The 22,416-nt window shown below is 56.6% G+C and overlaps 1 protein-coding gene across 5 annotated transcripts; it reads left to right on the plus strand.

Moving 5' to 3' along the window:
* Positions 1-757: 757 nt before the first annotated feature.
* Positions 758-21,390, plus strand: NR4A1 (nuclear receptor subfamily 4 group A member 1). 5 transcript variants are annotated; one of them, XM_033118338.1, is made up of 11 exons: positions 758-943; positions 4,683-4,805; positions 6,779-6,883; positions 11,364-11,656; positions 12,668-12,780; positions 16,444-17,321; positions 18,156-18,285; positions 18,574-18,725; positions 19,042-19,244; positions 19,338-19,516; positions 20,558-21,390. In XM_033118338.1, exons 5-11 carry the CDS (start codon positions 12,711-12,713, stop codon positions 20,812-20,814), a joined length of 1,869 nt encoding a protein of 622 aa, XP_032974229.1. In that variant the 5' UTR covers positions 758-943; positions 4,683-4,805; positions 6,779-6,883; positions 11,364-11,656; positions 12,668-12,710; the 3' UTR covers positions 20,815-21,390. The 5 variants fall into 5 exon arrangements, with proteins under 5 accessions (XP_032974229.1, XP_032974231.1, XP_032974232.1 ...); XM_033118340.1 differs by lacking the exons at positions 11,364-11,656; positions 12,668-12,780; XM_033118341.1 differs by lacking the exons at positions 6,779-6,883; positions 11,364-11,656; positions 12,668-12,780.
* Positions 21,391-22,416: the final 1,026 nt, after the last annotated feature.

Raw genomic sequence — 22,416 nt, forward strand, 5'->3', positions numbered from 1 at the left:
CAGACAGTAGTATAGGAACACCCAGATCTGTGAATCCAACACCCAGGCCTTGTCCCCTTCTGCACTCCCACCTCTGGGAGTGCTTCTCTTCAGGAGAAATTTCACTCCCCCAAGAAGTCCTCTTCTCTGAGACCTGCTGGCTGATTTTCCTGGGTCCTGGGGTCTAACCACTCCGTGGGCACCGTACTAGTTGGGTTCCTTGCCCTCGGGGTGGCATGCAGGCCAAGAGATGCTGTGGGGGGTGCCCAGGGCTCAGAGGCCTGTTCTCTCAGCCTAATTGCTGTGTGACTTTGGGCTGCTGCAGAGCCTCTCTGGGCCTCACATTTTCCACCTCTTTTTCAGGGGAAGCCCCGGGTAAATTTATAACAGCTCCAGGTTTGCTGTCTCGGAAGGTGTTAGCAAGGCCACAGAACCCTCACCTGAAAAACAGCACCCCAGCCCAGCCGCAGCGGGGCGGATTATGTAACCAGGCGCTCTGCGCGTGTGTTGGGGGTGTGGGGGGGGCGCAGGGCGTGGCGCTCACAGTTATTCCGGGCGCCGCTATTTTTAGCCCCATTGATGAGGCTGCGTCGGCCGCCGCCGCCGGGATTCCGGAGACGTCAATGGGTGCACGTCACGGTCCCTGCCCGCCCGCCTGCCGGGGGAGGCGCGCCCCGAGCTGGGACAGAGGCGCGGGCGCCCGCGGGCCGCGGGGGCGGGGGGCGCGGCCGCAGCCGGAACTGCTAGGTGGGGGGCTTCCCCCGGGCGAGGGGCGCGGCGGCGCGGCGGCTCGGCTGCGGGAGCGTGAGGCGGCTGCAGCGGAACTGGTGGGGGTCCCGCGCGGCGCCCGCGACCCCAGGCCTCCAGGCATGGTCGCCTCTGAGGTGCGGAGCGGCTCCCCCGCCGGCTGGTGCGCTAGCTGGGAAGGCGGGGGTGGAGAGGCGAGCCACGTTCGCCCGGCCAGGTGAGCGGGTCGGGGGGGGCGGGGAGAGGTGGTCCCGCAGAGGTCCGGGAACAAGAGGATCTTGCGGTTGCACTGGGATGGGCCGGGGCCACGCCGGGAGTCCTGCTTCGAAGCCGGACAGCGTGGGGGAAGGGACTGGATTCCCAGCGGAACCTGCTACCTCGGAGTCAGCCCCCAAGAACGGCGGCCAATGCTTTCTCTAACCAGCCCGCCAAGGGTGGGGTTTGGCCCGCGAGGGGCGTTGGAGGTGTCTAGGCCGGAGAAATTCCTTCCATTTCCCTGCCGGCTGCGGGGAACGGGTTCCAGGAGTTGGGGAGCGTGGCTGCCAGGACGCCGAGCCGCGAGGCATCAGGATTGCCCGGTGCAGTCCTTTCATGGGACTGAGTTGAGAAACCGAGGCCGAGAAGGGTCTCATGGAGTCAGGAGCCGACCTGAAATTAGAAATGCTGAGGAGGTGGCATTTACAGTCCTTTACAGTGAAGTATCAGTTTGGGTTTGGGGCTACTATTTAAGGGCATGCTGGGAAAACGAAGGCTGGGCATAGGTCGGTGGGTTCACAACAGTTCTGCCCAAAGGATGAAGGAAGACTTAAAAGGGAAGCCAGCTGAATCTTTGTAGTGACCTAGAGCTGAAAGGAGTGACAAGTGTACAGTAGGATAAAAATCAAGATTCCAAATGATGGCAACTGGGCAGAAGGATGGACCAAGACTAACAAGATGAATGTGACTGATTATAAATGTTGAGGCCTGTGCTGGAGTTAAGAAAATTAGCTCAGGAGTTCAGGCCTAGAGCCTGGTTCAGAGGCCCAGCAACCCAGGCCTGGGAGCGTCCCACTTGTTCTCTGGTGTTGGCTGTCAAACTGCTCTGTGCAATCTGAGACCTCTATCCACTAATCAGGTCCAAGGGGGAAAGCAGAATGCGTGGCCCTGGGCTCCCTGGTTGGGCTCCCTGGGTTCTAATCCCAGCTTTGCCACTTCTAGCTGTGTGACCTTGGGCAAGGTGCTTAACATTTCTGTGCCTTAATTTCCTCATTGGTGAAGTGTTCATAATAATAATAATGATAATAATAATAATAATAATAATAATAATAATAACAGTCCCTTCCTCATAGTGTTGTGAGGCTGAAATAAGAAAATGCATGTAAAGTGCTTAATGATGTATCTAGCCCATGGCGTTCAACATGTATTTCCTGTTGTTATCCTTTGTTATATTAAAATGCCCATTTCTGGTTGGAGACTTTGGCCAATGCAGATCTTTTGCCTAGGAGGCCACCAGGGCTGCATAGGGTCTGTCAGTCATGTCCTGTTGCAAGGGGGAGTTTAGTTAAGAAAAGACACAGTTATTTTAGGAAAGAAAAGGGTTTTGGGTGGGCCCATGCAGAGCTGGGACTTAGGGCTGGGGGCTCTTGGGGGTCAGGGTTTTGACTCAGCATAGGGAAGAGCCCTCAGACTTTTAATCTGTCCCCAAATGCAAGGGACAGCTCCTTAGCTGCAATATCCTTCCAAGCTCCCAGCTCAGTTCTAATGCAGGCATGCATGAGTCCTCCTCCTTTTCCATCATTCCACGAATACTTATTAAGTACCTACTAGCGTCAAGCTGTTTTAGAGACTGAAGACTACATCGATCGAGAGAGACAGGTGAACAAATGAGCAGCAGTAGTCCTATGGGGATAACAAAAACAGGTTAATGTGGTGGGGTAGGGTAGAGGCGCTCCAAGGAAATGAGAATGGAAACCTGATTGATGAGGAGGAGATAGCTATACAGACATCCAGGGCAGTGATTTCCTAGCAGAGGGAACAGCCAGTGCAAGGGCCCTGAGTGGGGAAAGAAAAGCCCATATGGCTGGAGCACAGTGAGGAAGAGGGAGCAGGAGGTAGGTACTGATGTCTGGCCTGATGCCGCCACCCCATTTGGAGAGCATCACTTTCTCCTCCTCCGGGCCCACTTAGACTTTGCCATTGATCTTGATTGATTCCCCAGTGTAACCTCCTGGGACCCAGGGATCTTGGTTTGCTGCTTCTTGGGTCTCCCACTAGTCATGGCTAACTGCCCGTCTCACAGGAGGCCCCCGGGAAATGCTTGTAGAATGACTGTAGAGGAGGAGATTTTGATCTAGGACAGGATATGGGATCAGGTACCTGCTCTAAGATGTTAGGAATCACTTTCTTGGCACCACTGGGTCCCTGACTCTGGCTCCTGTTCTCAGACACAGGTGGGGATGACCTGGGCACTCAGGTTGGGCCTGACTGGTAGAAGGGGGGTGAAGGCCTGACATCAGACCCGTTCTGGAGTATGGGGAGATGACCGTCATTCTGGGAGGCAGGTGTAGCCTGTTGGCTAGGGCACGTGTGCGGCCTGATTTTGCCTTCTCTTTGGGGTTGGAAGCCCCCCAGATGTTCCAGATTGCTCTCCCCTCCTTCCCTCCTGTGGCCTTCAGTCCCTGCTCCCAGTATACCCACAGGAACAAAGGGGTGCGGGTCGTTCTGTATGAGGAGAATCTGTGTAACGTGGGCCGGAGGAGTTCCCCTTATCTGTGTAGCTTGGGGCAGAGGTCAGGAGGGCAAGGAATCCCATCACCCATCCTTTGGGGCCCTCTTCCTTCTTACTCCCTCTGCCTCCCATCGTGGAAACATCTACTTCTCTTTTCCCAGGCCTCATCACTGCCCGAATGGCAGCCTGATGACCAGAGAATGCCAACACTTGGCTGCGCCTGTCCTCACTCTGGGGCCCAGTCGAGAGAGGAGAAGGCTGCATAAAGGTGGGAAAAGGGAAGGAGAGATGTGGGGTCTGTGGTGCCTTTGCTGAAGGGGGCTTTGGCACCAGTGGAGTCAGTGCAGGGAGCTTGGAGAGGCTGGAGGCTTGTACACACAGTTGGCTCAAGGAAGGAGAGGCCAGGTGCCCAGAAGTGACTTGGGATAGGAACCAGAGTCTGGGGTTAGCTTTTACACGGTCCCATTGACTTTCTTCTCCTAATGATGTTACATGTGTGTATCCAGCACTGTTCTAAGTCCTTCATGTTAATACATATTAACTCATTCTAAGCATGATAACCCTATGGTGGTTCATTTCAGAGGTGTCCATTACAGATCGTCATCTTTACAGATGAGGAACGTGAGGCACGGAGAGGTTATGTAACTTGCCCAAGGTTACAAGTGATGGAGCCAGGATTTGAACCAAGGCAGTCTGGGGTCTCGCATCCTGCTCTTAACAACTCTAAGCTGGGCCTCCCTGTTTGGGGACTGGAGTGTCTTCACAGAAGTTTCGCAAGAGACCCCATTGCTCTGATTAGAAGGCGAGGCTGCCTGGAGATGGGGGCAGGGAGCGCCTGCCCTGTGGGGCCTCAGGCTTTGGGGGCTGAGTTGGAGCCTCCTGAGGAGAGAATGGTATTCTACTCCGTCCTCACCGTAGATCCTTTTTCTGCTTACAAAATGCCCTTTTGTGCACATCAGCGGGCTGAGAGCTGGACTGAGGCACTTCACCCCAGAGTAGGGTATCAGGCTGAGGGGCTGGGTGCTGCCATTTGTCTCCATGTCCCCGAGACGCCCTAGATGCTGTCAGCAGTTCCCACCCACACCCCACATCCCTGAGCTATTTGGCTGGGAGGTCCTAGGGCTGGCTTGTCCCCATCTCGGGCCTGTGTCCTGCCCCTGTTCCCACAGCTGTGTTTACTGGCTGTGCTGTCTCTAAGGAATGTCCCTGCTGACTGGTTTCTCCTCACTCACATGAACTCCCCCTGTAGGCCTCCACCATGGACAGAGGCCAGCCCTGGCTCCTCCCTGGTATCCCAGCTCCTTCTGCCAGGCCCTGAAGACCCAGGGGATGGTTTGAGTGTTGTCCAAGGTCTGTCCAGCCATCCAGAGTGGTAAGTGCTCTGCTGTTGTCCTTTGTGCACCCCTGGGCCCCCACCAGCAGGTGAGGTTAGGGGGCAGAGGTGGGTGTGGAGCTGCCTGAAGCGGATGTGGTTTGGGGGATGGAGGGGGAAGCCCTGAAGTGGTGGCGGGCAAGGTGCTGCTCGGCGTGGGATAGAGCGGGGGTGGGGAAGGGGGAAGCCTCATTTATGCAGCAGGACAGTTGGAGCAGGGTGCCCCGGGCCCAGGTGACATGGGTTGTTGGTGGGGGTGAGAGTGGGGGGTGGGGGGTGACAGCTGCTCCCAAGGCAGCATATGCTTAGTTCCAGGAAGCTGATGGGGTGGGGTTGGATAGCTCAAGGCCAGGCTGGGAGTATTGGGGGGCAGACATGGGGGATGAGAAGCCGGCTTGTTTCTAGGGTATAAACACTACACCAGGAGCGTGTATGAAGAAGGCTGGGCCTGCCCGCTCCGTCCCTGAAATGGTGCTGACCACCCCCTCCCCACTATGGCAGGCCTGAAGGTCCTGTGGGGCCTGGTGTGGAGAGGTGCCACTGTGAATGGGGAGGACTTTGCTGCCCAAGGGCAGGGACAGACCTTCCACTATTCATCCGGTGTCCCTGAGAAGGAGAGTCTCAGACTTGTGGACACAGTCAGAGAGGTCCTTGGCCAGCGAGCTCATCTCCTCCCCTTACAGATGAAGAAACTGAGTTATGGAGGGGAGAAGTGACTTGTCAAGGTCCTACAGTGAGGACATGTAGAGCCAAGCTTAGAATCCAGGTGGATTCCGGGCAAATCCAGAGGCTGGGTCGGCTGGTGGAGGACACAGCTTCCTGTCTGAGCATGCTTCCAGGGAAGGCACAAGTTCAGGTGCCGGTGAGTGGTGGGCTGTGGAAGTAGGATGTCCACCAGGCCTTTCCCTGGGGACCTGAGATACTAGGACGGGGCCAAGGACACCATAGTCCTGGTGACCATGTTTAGCTGAGGGAGCTGGAGTCCAATCTGGCACCCTGGACCGGGGCCCTGTGATTCCCTTCTTCCTTCCCCACCACAGAGGGCCATCTCTGAGCAACAGCCCTCCTCAGACCTTGAGGGACACTGGATGAAGCAGGAGAAGCTGGCTCAGTATCTACCCCCGTCCCCCCGCCAACACTGTTGCTTCCTGGGGAGTTGTTGTTCAGCGCGCAGAGAGTCCCAGAGAGGGAGCTGGATTGAGGAGGATGGGGTGTGCGGTTGGAGCCTGGCTAGAAGGAGGGAAAGCCCTGGGAAGCAGGGCCTCCTGTTCCAGACGCTGGGTTGGGTGTGCACCTGGCCTCGTGCTGGCATCAAGCTCTGTGCTACCAACCTTGGGCTGGGGACAGGGAGAGGAATTACTGTAAGTGGGAGAGGCAGGTGTCCCTGGTCAGCTGGAGATCATGACTTGGGAAGCACATGAGTGAAGATGACAGCAGTGGGCCAGGTGTCTTTCCCTCCACTTGGCCCCCTACCTCTCCCCGCAGCTCAGACTCGGCCTCCTGAGCGCCCAGCCTTCTCTCGGGGTAGAGAGCAGCCCCTGTGGCAGAATTCCTTGTGTTCACCTTGTTGTCTGGGTGACGGTGGTGATTGGATGGAACTCTCATGCCATTCACACTGCCAAGGCCACCCTGAGGGGCTGCCAGCTGGGGCCCCATGAGTGCTAGAGCTGCTGGTCTTGTGACGTGGACACCTGTCTGCCAGGCCTGGGCATGGGCCCAGGGTCACGCTCACACCGGGGCTCCCGTCAGTTGACTATTTTGGGCTCTTGCTGACCTGGGCCAAAGTCAGGCTTCAGCCAAGAGTGCCCCGAGGCAGCTCCCTCTGTCCCCAGAGGCCTGCTCTGGTTTCTGCTATATAAACAGAGGAGGACACGCTGGCTTGGAGACAGCTCCACGTCCTGAGTCTGCTCAGCTGGTGGACAGCCTTGGCCCGGCAGGGAGGGCTGACGGGGCAGTCACGTCTCTTCCCTCAGGGCTCCTTGAGACTGTTGGGAAGAGCCCCCAACCAGCCCCAGGATTCTCCCTTGGTGCAGCTGCCCAGGATCTCTGAGTCAAAGGAGATCGTGAGGAAGAAACTGGTGAGTGTTAGGATGGGGAAACTGAGGCACAAGAGCTGGGCTCTTTGGATCTTTTTCTGTTGTGACTATCTGTATTCTGATTTCTTTGGCCGTGAGAGGAATGGGGGAGGAGGAGGAAACAAGGGTGGCTGATCCTCCTTAGGAACGAGAGTATTGGTTTGACTGCATGGTATGATGGGAGTTGGAGTTGAGAATACTTTGTGATCGAGACCCAGGAGACGTGATGCCATCTCGCTCCTTCTGTGGACCTTTCCAACAGGGTCTCAAGCGTCCTCTTCTGTCGACGCAGCCTGGATGAGGCACTGGTCTGCTTGGACTGGGGAGGGACACTGGAATGAGCTGTGTGTGCATCAGGGTACCTCAGCATCGGTCCCTGAGTAGGGTCCCTGGGCCCGGCAGCTGGTTGGGACTAGGAGGCAGACCCCTGGACTTGGCTTCTGTGAGCCCTCAGCCCCTGCCCTGATCTCCCAGCTGGCTTCCCAGCTGGTTTGGTGCCTGAGGAGAAAGGCTGGAGCGAGGTCTGGCAAGTCTGCCAACCGGCTTGCCACAAACATGCTCCCCAGGCCAGGGGCTTCTGCCCAGCATGGAATAAGTGGCAGCTCCTTACGTGGGAGGCTCTTGTGCTGTCCTCAGTTTTCGAAACAAATTTTTTTTCCCTTTCTGAACGTGAGTCTCTAAATGAATCCAGAGCCTGAAACTAAAAATACTTTAACAATAGGAAAATGCATCAGTCTTTCCGGCTGGGGCTTGTTATCAGACGGTTTTTATTTTGGAATTTGAAGTTTTGCCCGAGGAGGCTGGGTGGAGACCTTGGGCAGGGGCAAGAGAATTTCATGGGTGTTGATGTTCTGCAAGGTGGTGGTGGGAGACCCTCCCCAGGGTGGAGGGAAGAGGAGCTTGCCAGGAGCTGAGCAGAGGGAGGGGCATGGAAGGAGATTTGAGGGGGCTACAAATGAGGTGTGGGCCGACCTTTCCCAAAGGAACTCCATGATCTTGTCTGCATTTCCAGCTCTGGCTGTTCTTCCCGAAGTCTGATCTTATTCCTTTATGCTGTATATTAATTCCTTCTGGCCTGAAAGAGGAGTTGGGGTTGAGAAATCAATGGACTGAAAATGGCCTCTGTGGAGAGAAGCCTGACCTTAATTAACCAGCTCTTTTCAGAGTATTAATGGAGCACTTGATGCATACAGAGCCTGGAATTTTCTGGTGCTGAGTGGAGCCACATCTCAGGGCACACTTTAACTCAGCCCTGGAGGGGGCGAGGTGGGGATGGGGTTACTGTTTTTTTCTGGTTCTTGAAGAAGGGGATGCTGGCTCCCCAGTTGAGGTGAGGACCCTGCCGTCTCCTTTCCCCGCCCGCCCCCGGATCCTGCTTCAGACCCCTAGAATCCCAGCCCCCCGACAGTGCTCCATTTCATTGTTGAGCCTCCCCCTTCTGTTAGTGGATTGAATTCTCACAGCTCTGGGACTTGTGATATGCCTGCCGTGGGCAGATGAGGAAATAGTCTTGGAGAGGACAAGAGACTGGCCGCAGGTTGCATACCAGGCTTGCTGGTCACAGATAACCTCCGAGAGTTCCTCCATCTTTTATCCCTGCCAGGGGCTGGAGTGACTGACATGCCCGTGTCCTTGGGAGCCTGTTTTTGGGGAGATAACAACATGTGTGATCATGGTAGGGCCTGGACCAGGACCAGGAGATCCGAGCTGGTGGCTTGGACCTTACTCTACATCCCCAGTTTCCAGAGCTGTCCATGGGAAGCCCCTTGGGGCAGTAGGCAATGTGTCCCTGCCCCCAGTACAAATCCCTCTGCCCACTGTCAGGGCAGGAAGAGGAAGTGGCTGGGCCAGGGCAGGCGATCGGTCCTGGGGCTGAGGAGGGGAAGCTCCCGGGGCCCCTTCTCAAAAAGAGGAGGCAAAGCTCACTCCTTCTGCTCACCCCACGGGAAGGGTGTGGAGGCCAGTGGGTGGGGAGGGTCTTGGTGAAAATAGGGCCCTCCTGCCCTACTTTCCATCCTGCCCTCTGCTGAGCAGTGGAGGGGGCCAGCCCATGGTCCAGGGACAGCGTGGGAAAGGGGCTGTGCAGTTCCACTTCCTCCATCCTCTATTCACACAACTCCACGCCCTCTCTCTTGGCTAGGGAACGATGGTGGACATTGGCTGCGCATTTCGGGCGGCCCTGGGCTGCTTACTGTTGAGGATGCATGCACGGTCCACCTTCCAAGGTTGGGAAGACAAGGTCTTGCCCTCATGTTCACACATTGGTGGGAGAGGAGTGAGGCTAAACACGTGACAAGTCCCGTAAGATATGACTAGGAGGGGCAAGGGCCTAATGAGTGGCTCAGGAAACATACTGTGCTGACAGAAAACGTACTGTAGGAGGACTCCTTTCTAATGCCAGGTAGTGCGGCCTCTCCTAACTGTAGCTGTGCTCTGAGTATGTATCCATAGAACAAGTACATAATGAGAAATAGCTACTGTTTCTGCGATTTCAGGAACATACACTTGAACGAGTTTCTACTCAGTAAATTCCAGTGGCATTTGCGTCCATGTGCATAAATATCTCTCTTCCACTTAGGCATGACTATTTTTAAAATAAACTTATTTTTAAAAGAATAACCTATATACTGAAAAGTGTGCAGATGATAGGTGTGATATCTTAAGAGTATAGTTTGATGACTTTTCTAGAGTGAATATACCCGGATGGCCATCGTCCAGATTAGGAACTGGAAAGCTTCCAGTCTTTCCAAAGACTCCCTTGTGGGAACCGCTGTTTTCAATTTATAGGCTGTGTGTGTGTGTGTGTGTGTATGTATCTGATTCTGTGGTGCCGCCTTATAAAAATCAAGGTCCACGGGGCTAGAAGCCGCAGCCTCTGAAGTTCAGAGTCAAGGGCAGAGTGGGTCTAATACAAAACTGAATGTTAGGGGACCTGAGTTTGAGTCCTGCTCCCCATCCTCTATCTCTTCATTTATAAAATGTGGGTCAGAATTACAAACCTAGAAGGCTGAGGAGAGGGTTAAGTGGAAGAATCCTTGTGAAATCCCCTGCGCTGAGGGATGACCCTTGTTTGGTATTCCCCACGCTCCTGATCCACAGTGAGGAAGTGCTTATTATTAAGTCAGGCTGGTCCAGGGCGGATGGCACATGAGCTGAGGTCTTGGAGGACCAGCAGGGTTAGAGTAGGAGGAAGAGGAGCAGTGTGCCCAGGGAGTGATGGGAAGGATTAGCCCAAGGTCCTTATGTGGTGGCATGGTGGTGAGGGCAGATTGGTGGGCCAGGCCTGCTGTGAGAAACTGATGTGGGTGGCTGTCGCGTCTCCAACATAACGTCTTCTATTCCTACCCTTCCTGTGTTATCATGGCCCTACCTTACCTTCTGGGCCTCGCCTCTAGTTTTGGATACTTCTCCTTTCCTATTATTACCTGCTTCATCATTACCTGTCCCCTCCCCACCAAACTGCTGTTTTGCTCTTGAGGGCTGAACTTGGCTTGGGAGTCTCTGTATTGGGAGTCTGTGTACAGCCTGGGATGAATTTATGCTCTAAGCCTCCCAAAGTCTGCATCAAATATGCCTTTCCCCACACTTCCACCTTAGCCAGATGCTACCCCCCTCAGGACCCCAGCTGGCCCTCCCTGGAAGGCATCTTACCAGCAAGGATGAGGCCTAGGGTCCCCAAGCCCCTCTTGCCGCTCTCCGCTCTGTCTTAGGCTAGATGCTCCACAGAGGTACCTGAATGGGTGGTCCTGGCTGTGCTCCCACAGAGGAACTCTGCTGTTTTCCTCCTTATTTTCAGAGCACAGTGTGTGTTCAGACCTGCCAGCATCCCCCACTTCCACAACATGGCCAAGGGGCAGCTGCAGTTGCCTCACCTCCCCCACCCCTGCCTTTGGCGCAGCAAGACCACAGCCTGCAAACCTGCAACACTGGGAGGAGGTGGGGCTTGGGCTGCAAGGCACAGCTCTGAAGGCGAGTGCTGAGAGGCAGAGATTTAGGCCAGAGCCCTGGACAGCTCCTCCCACACTGGAGTTCCCTGCGGCTCCTGGATGGGCCTCCCCATGGAAGAGTAGGGATGGTCTGTACTGTTTTTTACACATGGGAAGTGGTGGGGAGGAAAGGTGAGTACTGGAGCTCAAGGCTGACCCAGCTCTCAAAGAACTGTGAAGGCTGGGCTTGAGTGCACACTGGGCAAGCCACAGCTAATACACTTGTTTGGCTGCTGAGGGGTGGAGAAAAGAATATTGACCTGGCAAATCGTCTTTTGCTGATGTATTAAAATTATTTTCATTTTTTGAGGTTGGCCCTATTGGGTGGGAGGAGACATCCCAGGGCGGGGTGGGGGGGCTGGGTGGGAAGCCTAGTTTCACCAGCCCAGACTTACTGTGTGCACCTGAGCAGGAGCCCCTGGATCCTAATCTGCAAAATGGGAGGACATGAATTATAGTAGTGGTTCAAGCCTTTTTCTTTTTTTTTTTTCTTTCAGCTGTGGTAACCTTTTTCCCCAAGGAAAATCTTATACAAAAGCCCAAGACAAGAAAAGCAAAACTTTGGCTGAAGTGGGGTGGGGATCCAGGACGGGTCCCGTTGGCATTATCCTGCCCATGATTCACCTTTACCCAGGTGGCCTTGGAGGGTCTCAGGAAGATATTTTGGGAAAAGCCAGAGCTCTGAAGACTGGTCCACATTGAGATTGTGTGCTGTGATGGGGAAGCCCTGGCAGGTCCTGCCTGGCTCGCTGAATGAGATTGGTGTTACCTGAAGACTGCTCCATCTGGGGTGAACAGTGGGGTCTGGAAAGGGGAGACAAGCTGGTTAAGGGGCAGTTTTCTTCATGAGTGTGGATAAGGAAAAGGGGAGGTCACTGGCCTCACTCAGCTGGTCTGCCGCCTTCAGGCACCACTGAGGCATGGGCTGTGGCAGGCGGTAGGAACCCGGCATCTGAGATGTTCCAAAGTCGAACTTCAGGAAAAACTGAAAAGTTGCATGTGGGGCATCAGGAGCAGAGATGGGGTGACAGGCAGGTACGACAGAGTTGACAAGCCCTGTCTGGAACAGATGAAGTTTGAGGTGCTGGCGGGACCTTTGAGTGGGCAGAAGTGGGGGGCTGGAGACAGCGTGTGGGGAAACTGAGACGGGAGGTGAGAGGACAGGACGTGCCTCAAGGGTAGAGGGAAGTGCTATAGGGTGACCAGGTGCAGGCTCAGTGGAAGCAGAAACTCTTCATGTTGACTTGCAGGGGAGAAGCGGGCTGGGTGGGGCCCCCTCGTGTGAGTGTGTGTGTGAGTGTGTGTGTGTGTGTGTGTGTGTGTGTGTGTGTGTGTGTAGGAAGAGGCTCTTTTCTCCTTGTAAAAATTGGCCCTTCCTTCTGCTCTTAACTAGCAGGTGAGTGCTCCCCAGGTTTGGGGCAGAATGGGGGTGGAGGGGTGATAGCCAGACCAGGAAAGGCTGCAGTTGCCTGCAGCCTGGTCTGTGCCCTGGACTGTGTCTTGGCCGGCCCTTCCTGCTCCATAGGGCAGGTCAGAGCTCCTCTTCCACAGGTGTTGGAGGTGAGTTGGGAGTGTGGGTATTCCCTGATCAGAGATGGGGGAGGGCGAGAAAAGATCCCTTAGAGATGCAGTTAGTGGCCCTAGGTTCCACCCCAGTGGGCCACCACCTCCCTGTGTGACCTTGAGCAAGTGCCATTATTTTTCTGAGCCTGTTTATTTATAAAATGGGGAAGAGTCTGCACAAATTCAAAAAGATTTCTCAGGCTCCACCCGGTTCTAAAATTCGGTAATTTCCCACTAGAGTTCACTCAACCTGGAAGGGACTGAGAGGGGACTGGTGAGAGATGAAGTTCAGCGGGTGGAGTAGAGCCCATTGGCCCATCTTGGGCTTGACAAACCCCTGCCCTCCGGAAGGTATTTTGCATGGGAAACTGGGGGGAGGGAATAAGGCTCTGACTGACAGCCCTGGGACAACTTCTTAGCCCGAGATCCCCGCTGGGAAGACCGTGTTGGGCAAGACTGGTCAAGAGCACGGGGTGCGCCTTGGGGCTGAGATAGGGGCGCAGGTTCCTCAGGTGTGTGCCTGATTGCCCGCCCCGGCCCCAGGCCTGCCCTGGTCGCCCAGGCCTCCAGGAAGGACTTGGGAGGGTGCAAAGGCGGAGCGGGCCAAGGGAGCCGGAGGGAGCGGGCGGGGTCGTGGTTCCCGGGAGCAGCTGGAGGGTGAAGAGATCCTCGTCGGGGAAGCCCTGCGGCCGCGGCTCTAGAGCGCCCTCTCCTCGGGCTCGCCCTCTGGAGTGGTTATTTCGGACCTGGGGGCCCAGGGCTGGGTCCTGGGTCCGGGTTGGGGGAGCCTCGGGAGTCCGCGACCTGCTATTTTTAGCAGGCGCGGCGGGCGCGAGGAAACTATTTATAGATCAAACAGTCCGCGCTCCCTGCGTCAATGGAACCCCGCGTGCGTCACGCGCAGACATTCCAGCTCCCCCCTCGCTCCACCCCCTCGGGCTGCCCAGCCAGCGCCGCCTCCCGCCGGAACCGCGCCGCCCCCCTCGCCCTTGTATGGCCAGGGCTCAGGGACCGTGCGTCAGAGGCGCCCCCGCCCCTCCCCGTGCGTCACGGAGCGCTTAAGAGGAGGTTCGGTTCGACTGGGGAGCCCCAGTGACCGAGGCTGCGAAAGTTGGGGGAGTGTGCAGGATCGCGGGAGCGCACTCGAGATCAGGCTGCGACTCGGGGTGCTGGTGCCGGGCAGGGGCAGCAGGACCCGGCCGGGTAGGTACCCCCACGGGGAGCGTGCAGCTCAGCAGTGCTCTCTGTTTTGGTTTTTAGGGGTGTTGCTTGAAGTAGGTGTACGCGCGGGTAGAAAGGATGTTGTAGACTCAGCATGCAGGACGGCGGGTGTAGGATGCAGCTCTGGCGTTGTGGGCTTGCTGTTGGAACAGGATGAGGACCCAGATCGGACTGGAGTCTATTTGGCGCGGGGGTGGGGGGGAGTGTCTGTGCAAGGTAGAAGCCTCTGGAGGTTAAGGGTTGGCGCCAGGAGACGGGACTTGTCCAGTAGGAGGCTGGCTGTAGTTCAGTCTCCCAGGATGCCCAACTGGGCACACGGTGCCCCGTACTGAGGTGCTGATGGCGGTTCTCAGTACAGTGGGGGGAAAGGTATAGAGCTTCAGCTCCTGGGATCCATGGGACTCCTACCGGGATTGGATTTCCAAAACGGTCTGCTTCCTCCCAACTTGACAGCCTCCTCCCCATGCCCCTACTTGTTTTCTTAATACTTGAGAGGCAGTGGCTTAGTTTGCAGGGACCCCCAGCCTGAAATTGCTGCCTGAACTGTCTTAGGAGACCTCTTGGTTGCCCAAGGAAATGGCCAGCTTTAGTGGTTGAACTGGGAAGCGGGTGCTTCTGCATGTTGGTATAAAGGAGTCTTCTTGGGGTAGGAGCAGGGTCTCTGGAAGCACAGGGGAGATTGTTTTAGCTGTAGCTTGGATGGTGTGTGTGTGTGTGTGTGTGTGTGTGTGTGTGTGTGTGAGTGTGAGTGTGTGTGTGTGTGAGAGAGAGAGAGAGAAGCAGAGAAGAGAGAGGAGAAAGGTGGAAACTGGTCCTTGGGGATCCTGGTTGGCAGTTGCTAATGTTGGAGTCTCTGGTGTGGCACTACCTGGAGGATACCCACCCTCTGCCCCCATAGTCCTGGTTGGATCATACAGGTAGTGTGCAGCCTGAGGCGGGTACAGCATAACAGGTGCAAAGCACATTGTTGCCAGGACCTGCCTAAAGCCGGATTCTCCCCCTCCCTCCTACCTCGCCTCTTCCTCCTCCCTGTGGGACTCCTCTGCCGCCCCCACCCCCATGTGGGTCCATATCTTGTGTCATTAAGTACCTGCATGGGGGTGGGGGGACCAGTTGGTAGGAGTTGATCCGGCTGTGGGACGTCCAAGTGGAGAAACAGGATTTGAATAAGGCTGGAACACCCAGCCCTGCATGGCCGCTGCCTCTCCTCCACCTCAAACCCATCCCTGCCCAGGCTCTCCTAGTGCAGGCAGACGTGGCCACCCTTATCTCTAGCAGGTGCTGTGGGCCTGTGGACAGGCGCCACTGGGTGGGTGGGGCCAGAGCTTGGAGAGACTCTGTTGTCTGGGTTGATTGTGGGAGTGTCAGGCCAGGGGTAGTGCTACCCTGTCCAGGGCCCATTGAGGTGGGAGAAAAGCTAGAACCAGAGGACTCTGGGCTCTTGGCCAGGAGGTGATACCAGCCTTTGCCCCCTCCCACTGTCCCCCTTGATTATGGTGCTCTGTTCTAGCTTGCTTTCTTACCCAGTCTCCCTCCCTGACTGATGAGCCCAGAGCCATGCAAACCCTAGGCATGGAGGCGGAGTGGGAAACTGTCCTGGAGCCTGCTCTCTGTTAGTTTAAGACCAGTCTGGGAACTTACGGATCCCTCCTGAAGGATGCCATCTGTGCTTCTTCGGGCTCCTCAGGATTGGGGGTGTGTAACCCCCTTTGCCTGAGCTCATGGCTTTTTCAGGGCACACTCTTTCGTGGAGGGACCCAAGCAAGGGGAAGATGTCTTCCATCCCCCACCCCCACACACCCACCCCTATCAACAGGCTCCTTCTTCCTGCATAGACACCTCAAGTCTCTTGTTGGACTCTGAGCATTGTCTTATAAAAACGTCAGGGAAAATGTTTTGGAGGTAGCAGAGAAATTCCTCTTAGGGACTGTCCATTCTCCTGGATGTCTAAGGGGCTGTCCTCTCCTTCCCCCTGCCTCCCCTCGTTCTCTGTCCAGCATATGACCCTTAAAGGTCTGGAGCCTGGTTACCCAATCCCCTGGGGAGATGGACAGGGTGAGGAGGCTTGGGCTCCCTTCCTCTTCGCCTTTGGGAGCATCCCAGGCAGGTAGTGCAGAGTGGGTGCCCATCCCCAGGTGGCAGGACCAGAGTGCACGTGGGATCTGCAGCCTTGGCTCAGTATGTAGAGTAGGGGCGGGGATGGGAGACAGGCTCCTGGCTGCTTAGGTTGCTTTCTTAGGCAGCGGGACCCTCACTCCCAGCTCCTATTCCATTTGCAGGATGTCCTTGTTCCTAAGCACTGTGGGGGGAGAAAGGGGGTTTTGCAGAGACTAGGCCATGCCGGGGAATAGCCCCAGAAGTGCCAGGTTGGAGAAACAACATATTTGTTAAGCTCGAGCCTGGCTATCTCTCCCACCCACCCTTCTCCCAGCTCCCACCCACACTTTACTGGGTGAGGGAGAGCAGGGGGCTGGAGGAACACAGCTTCCCCCTGTTCCAGCAGAGAAATGCTGGCTCAATGCCTTCCCTAGGGTTCCCAGGCTGACTGGGTGTGGCTGGCCTTCCGACTGAGCCCACTCTCGCTGGGCCATTGCCCAGAGGCTTTGTGACAAGGAGGTTGAGATGGGCCAGAATTCCTGGGTTCCGTGGTGGGCCATGGCCCTAATGCCTCAGGATCCCATGTCTGGCTGGGCTTCCTGCCACCTGGCTGCTTGGAGGTGTCTGTGCTTAGAGATCAGGCTTCAGACTTCTCTCACTGACCTGTTGCCCCACCTTGGTCTCCTCCTTCTCCAGAGATGCCCTGTATCCAAGCCCAATATGGGACACCAGCACCGAGCCCAGGACCCCGTGACCACCTGGCAAGCGACCCCCTGACCCTTGAGCTCAGCAAGCCCACGATGGACCTGGCCAGCCCCGAGGTGGCTCCCACTGCCCCCACCGCCTTGCCCAGCTTCAGCACCTTCATGGACGGCTACACCGGGGAGTTTGACACCTTCCTGTACCACCTGCCGGGAACGGCCCAGCCTTGCTCTTCAGCCTCGTCCTCAGCCTCATCCACATCGTCGTCCTCAGCCACCTCCCCCGCCTCTGCTTCCTTCAAGTTCGAGGACTTCCAGGTCTACGGCTGCTACCCCGGCACCCTGAGCGGCCCGCTAGATGAGACCCTGTCCTCCAGCGGCTCTGACTACTACGGCAGCCCCTGCTCAGCCCCATCACCACCCACACCCGGCCTCCAGCCACCCCAGCTCTCTCCCTGGGACGGCTCCTTCGGCCCCTTCTCCCCCAGCCAGACTTACGAAGGCCTGCGCGCATGGACAGAGCAGCTGCCCAAGGCTCCTGGGCCCCCTCAGCCGCCCACCTTTTTTTCCTTCAGCCCTCCCACCGGCCCCAGCCCCAGGCTGGCCCAGAACCCCCTGAAGCTGTTCCCCTCGCAGGCCACCCACCCGTTGGGGGAGGGAGAGAGCTATTCCATGCCAACGGCTTTCCCAGGCCTGGTGCCCACTTCTCCACACCTTGATGGCCCGGGGATGCTGGACGTGCCTGTGACCTCAGCCAAGTCCCGGAGTGGGGCTCCAGGTGGAAGCGAGGGCCGCTGTGCTGTGTGTGGGGACAATGCTTCATGCCAGCATTATGGTGTCCGCACCTGTGAGGGCTGCAAAGGCTTCTTCAAGGTACTGGGCTGCCCTGGGTGTGGCTTTTCATGAGAAGTGGGGAAAAGCTGGTCTCTCACCCCAGCGGGTCTGTGGTAGCCTCCCTTAAGTTCTCCTCCATACTAGTCTTGCCCTTTAGGAAGCGGCAGCCCTGCCAGGTGCATCTCCAGGAGTTGGCCAGGGGCTGGGACCTTTCGTATCTTAGGGCAGACAGGGCCCGTGGGCCTGCAGTGAGATGGAGAGAGGGGTGAGATACGGGCAGAGAGTGCAGGCTGCAGGGTAGCCAGGAGGGGACGTTCTAATGTCTAGCCTCAGGTTTTCCTCTGCCCATCCTTCCCCTGCTCAGGTGTTGGTGAGAAGGGGGCCCCAAGCACTTGTGTTCTTGGCAGTGAGATGAAAGGATCTGGGAAGAAGGCTTGGTGCTTGAGGGCTGGGGGTGGACTTGGGAACAGGCTGTCTGTCTGTCCCAGATCTGGGAAACTTCCTGTCTCTCCCCCCCCCCCCCCCGCCCCTCTTCAGCCTTCTCTTGTCTGCCCCATGGAAGGGGCAGGCAGACGCAGGCATACAGTACAGGTGTACAGGTGTCTGGCCTGCCACCGAGCCCCCAGCCCCGAATCTGGTATCCTGGGGGGGTCTTCCTCCTGAGGCAGAAAGCTCCCCCAATGGCCCTAAGACTTTTTCTTCCTGCCCCCAGTCCCTCCATTTCTCCCTCCTCTGCCACCCAAATGTTAGAAAAATAGCTGTGAACAGAGAGCGCTTTTGTCTGTGATGGCAGCAGGATCTGGACGGTGCCCTCCCCGGGCTCCCCTCCTCCCCACGCTCTGACAGCTTGTTCCGTGTTGTCCCCCACTCCAGCGCACAGTGCAGAAAAACGCCAAGTACATCTGCCTGGCAAACAAGGACTGTCCTGTGGACAAGAGACGACGAAACCGCTGCCAGTTCTGCCGCTTCCAGAAGTGCCTGGCTGTGGGCATGGTGAAGGAAGGTGGGTGGCTGGGACAGGCGGGCGGGCCAGAGGTGGGCGGAGTCCCCCAGACTTCTGTCTTGGTAGGCTGCAGGGAGGACAGGCGTGGACCTTATTTCCGCCTCACCTCTGGTCCACCTGCCTTGCTTCTAGGGGGCTGGTCCCTGGTCCCTGTAGGGTCCCTTAGGTCTTGGGCGCTCTAGGTCCTTAACGCAGGGTGCTTCCCAGCACTGGTGTGCACAGCTTGAGCTGAGAAGCCCTTTCCTGGGTCCCTTCCTCCTTTCCTCACCACTGCCCATTTCTCTGCAGTTGTCCGGACAGACAGCCTGAAGGGGCGAAGGGGGCGGCTCCCTTCGAAGCCCAAACAACCCCCAGATGCCTCCCCTGCCAATCTCCTCACCTCCCTGGTCCGGGCGCACCTGGACTCGGGGCCCAGCACAGCCAAACTGGACTACTCCCAGGTGAGCCCCGTCCACCCCCATCCAGTGCCTCATGCAGGTTAGAAAAGTCCCCGCCCCAATGGGACAAGTTGAAAAAAGAGGAGCCCTCTGTGGACTGACCACAGGGAAAAATGTACCCCCTCAGGCGGGTGGCCAGTTAGGAAAATGTGCTCCTTCCAGCAACCTCCACCCTGGGTGAATCTTTGAGAGTTGTCAGGCACAAGGAGGGCGGCATCTCAGTTCCTCTCTCACCCCCGGGATCTGGCATCCAGCGTGTGACAGGGCTGTCCGTGGTGGCCCTACCTGTAGTGCTGACTCCACCGGAACACCCCCCTAGTTCCAGGAGCTGGTGCTGCCCCACTTTGGGAAAGAGGATGCCGGGGACGTGCAGCAGTTCTACGACCTCCTCTCAGGGTCCCTGGAGGTGATCCGCAAGTGGGCGGAGAAGATCCCCGGCTTTACCGAGCTGTCTCCAGGTGACCAGGACCTGCTGCTAGAGTCAGCCTTCCTGGAGCTCTTCATTCTCCGCCTGGCCTACCGGTGAGCTGCCCACTGTCCACCGGCCCCTCCCCTGCTATCCTGCTGTCCTGCCCAGCAGCCCCCCTGACCACCATCTGCATCCCTGCCCGCTAGGTCCAAACCGGCCGAGGGGAAGCTCATCTTCTGCTCCGGCCTTGTGCTGCATCATCTGCAGTGTGCCCGAGGCTTCGGCAACTGGATCGACAGCATTCTGGCCTTCTCGCGGTCCCTGCACAGCTTGGTTGTGGACGTCCCTGCCTTCGCCTGCCTCTCGGCGCTCGTCCTCATCACAGGTGTGTGGCCAGTCCCACGATGCTGGGGAGGGCGGGAGGGCCCTGGGCGGGCTGGCATCTGACACTTCCTGGGCTCCCACATTGTGAAGTGGGGGTGACAAGATGCAGAGAGGAGCGAGCGTTTGCTCAGAGTAACATCACAGGTGGGTGGCAGAGCCAGGGTTCGGGCCCAGCTGCATCTGACTGCAAAGCCCAAGCCAGTCAGTGAACGATCCCAGACAATCCAGACAGCATAGGTGTTGTGTGGCCGAGGGTGGTGGCTTGTTTTTAAAGTTTTACTGAACTGTGTTGCATACAGCGAAGTTCATAAATGGTACATTTTCACAAGCTAAGCACACTCACATAACCAGCACCTCGAACAAGATGCAGACGTGACCAGTCCCCCAGAGGCCCTCCTTATGCCCCTTCTAGGCACCGGCTCCCCGAGGGTAACTGCCACCCTGACTTCTGACAGCGCAGGTTACCTGTGCGTGTTGTATGATTTATGGAACTATAATTGTACAGAGAGATTTTTAGGTCTCTGTTTTATTTTTTAAAGCACCCAAATCTGCCGCCATCCCATTTTTACTTAAATGTCACAGGGGCCAGCTCTGTAAGACAGCATGAGGTTGTCTGGGCTGACGTGGGGGTGGAGGGTTTTGGAGCCAGCGTTCCCTGGAAGTGGCCTCTAGGACACTGCTGCTCACCTCCAGGGCTTCTTGGAGCAGTCTGGAAAAAAACGCGGGCCTCGTCAGAAAACCTGGCTGGGGTTTTTTCTTTTTTGTGTTCTTGGGCAAGTCCTTTAACCTCGCTGGGCCTCAGTTTCTCACTGGGAACATGAAGATAATGAGCATTACTGCCTTCCTAGACTTCTGTCAGGGATCCAAAATGGGCTCGTGTGTGTGTGTGTGTGTGTGTGTGTGTGTGTGTGTGAACATACTTTTGCAAAGTGCCAGAGGAGTGTGAGGGACTGTCCGTGGCAGCAGTTTCTGAGGCCTGAGGCAGGCTGGGTCTTCAGGGGGTCCAGTCCGCTGGGTGGCTAATCCCGTACCATCCTCACAGACCGGCATGGGCTGCAGGAGCCGCAGCGGGTGGAGGAGCTGCAGAACCGCATTGCCAGCTGCCTGAAGGAACACGTCTCAGCCGTGGCGGGCGAGCCCCAGCCGGCCAGCTGCCTGTCACGCCTGCTGGGCAAGCTGCCTGAGTTGCGGACCTTGTGCACCCAGGGCCTACAGCGTATCTTCTACCTCAAGCTGGAGGACTTGGTGCCCCCTCCTCCCATCGTGGACAAGATCTTCATGGAGACGCTGCCCTTCTGACCCCAGCCCGGGAACATGCGTGCACTGCATATGTACGCTTCTGTGCCACCCCACGTGCCTTGAGCCTTTGGCCCTCAGTCCCTGGAGCACCGTTGCCCCCTTCCCTGGGCTGGAACTGTAGACTGGTGGGCTGCCCCACTTGCTCTGGGAGGTCACGCCCTGGGTGGGGGGATACATCCAAGGGGGGACCCCTACTATTTGTCTTACCCCCCCAATCCTGGCCCTGGCCTTCATGTTTTTTGTAAGATAAACCGTTTTTAACACACACCGCTGTGCTGTAAATAAGCCGAATGCTGCTGTAAATACAGGAAGGAAGAGGTTGAGGTGGGGGTGGGGGTGGGGGTGGGGGTGGGAGGGAGGGATGGGCCCCACCGGCCTGGCCGAGCCTTCTGTAGCCTCCTCTTACTGGCTCTCCCTTCCCACCTCCGTCCATATGTACATAAACTCACCCTAGGAGGAAGACAGATGACAGATTCTGACATTTATATTTGTGTATTTTCCTGGATTTATAGTATGTGACTTTTCTGATTAATATATTTAATATATTGAATAAAAAATAGACATGTAGCTGAAACTAGGATCCTGTCTATCTCTGATACTGCCCCCCAACTCTACCACTCCATGATTACACAAGAGACAGAGGCCACTGGATAAATCTTGGACATTGCCAACCTGAGCTAACAGGCCTCAGTTTACTCTTTTATAGAAGGTGGATAATAATGGCACCTGTTCCATGGGGTTGTTACGCAAAAGCACTCAGACTAGATTCTGACACTAGAAAGCCTCCGATGCACTTAACGTCTTGTAGGTGGGCCTGCAGCAGAGGCTGGCTGGCCAAGGGATAAGAGCATCACCCTGCTGTCACAGTCCTGGTCTGGGCCCATGGTCTCTGACTTGGCTTCCACATCTGTCAAATGGGCACAGACCACTTTGTTGCTGCTGGAACTACAGGAGTGTGGGTGTGGTGCTTCGCAGGGAGCTGGGTACAGGGCAGCCCAGAATGATGGTGGCAGCTGTTCCTCAGTGTAAGTTCTTCACCATCCCTATCTTCATTCCTCCCACATGCTGAGCACCCCAGCAACCGGATTCAGGTTGCTGACAGGCCTTGACCCCTTGGATACAAAATTGTTCTGAGGTCCCTATCTGTGGCCAATTGCCCGCATGTAGGGCATGTAGGTGTTCCAACCCCTAAGCTCATCATCAGTTGCTTAGCTAACTTAAAATGCAGATTTCTAGGCTGTTCCTCAAAGACTTGGATTTGATGAGGGATGGGGCCCATGAATGTACTTTTACCAAGCACCCAGGTGCTGGTGATGCAGGTGGTCTGGGGGCTACTCTTTTGAGAAACATGAACCTAGATCGACCCCAACCTGAGGCCCAAGGTAGCTGGCCGCCATGCAGCGTCCAGCCCCCTTCACTGCACTCAGTGCCCATCTAGCCTTTCCTTCTCAAGGACACTGAAGGCAGCACCCCTCACATCTGATCCTTACAACCCTTGACGCAGGACCCACCTTCTGGGTGTCTCCACCTCCTTTGGGTCCCTAGCTGGATGAGGGCAGCCCCTGTTGGATGGAAGTCAAACAAAATAGGGCTCTGCTCCAG

Source organism: Rhinolophus ferrumequinum, chromosome 10 (assembly GCF_004115265.2).
Source record: "Rhinolophus ferrumequinum isolate MPI-CBG mRhiFer1 chromosome 10, mRhiFer1_v1.p, whole genome shotgun sequence".
NCBI lineage: Eukaryota > Metazoa > Chordata > Mammalia > Chiroptera > Rhinolophidae > Rhinolophus > Rhinolophus ferrumequinum.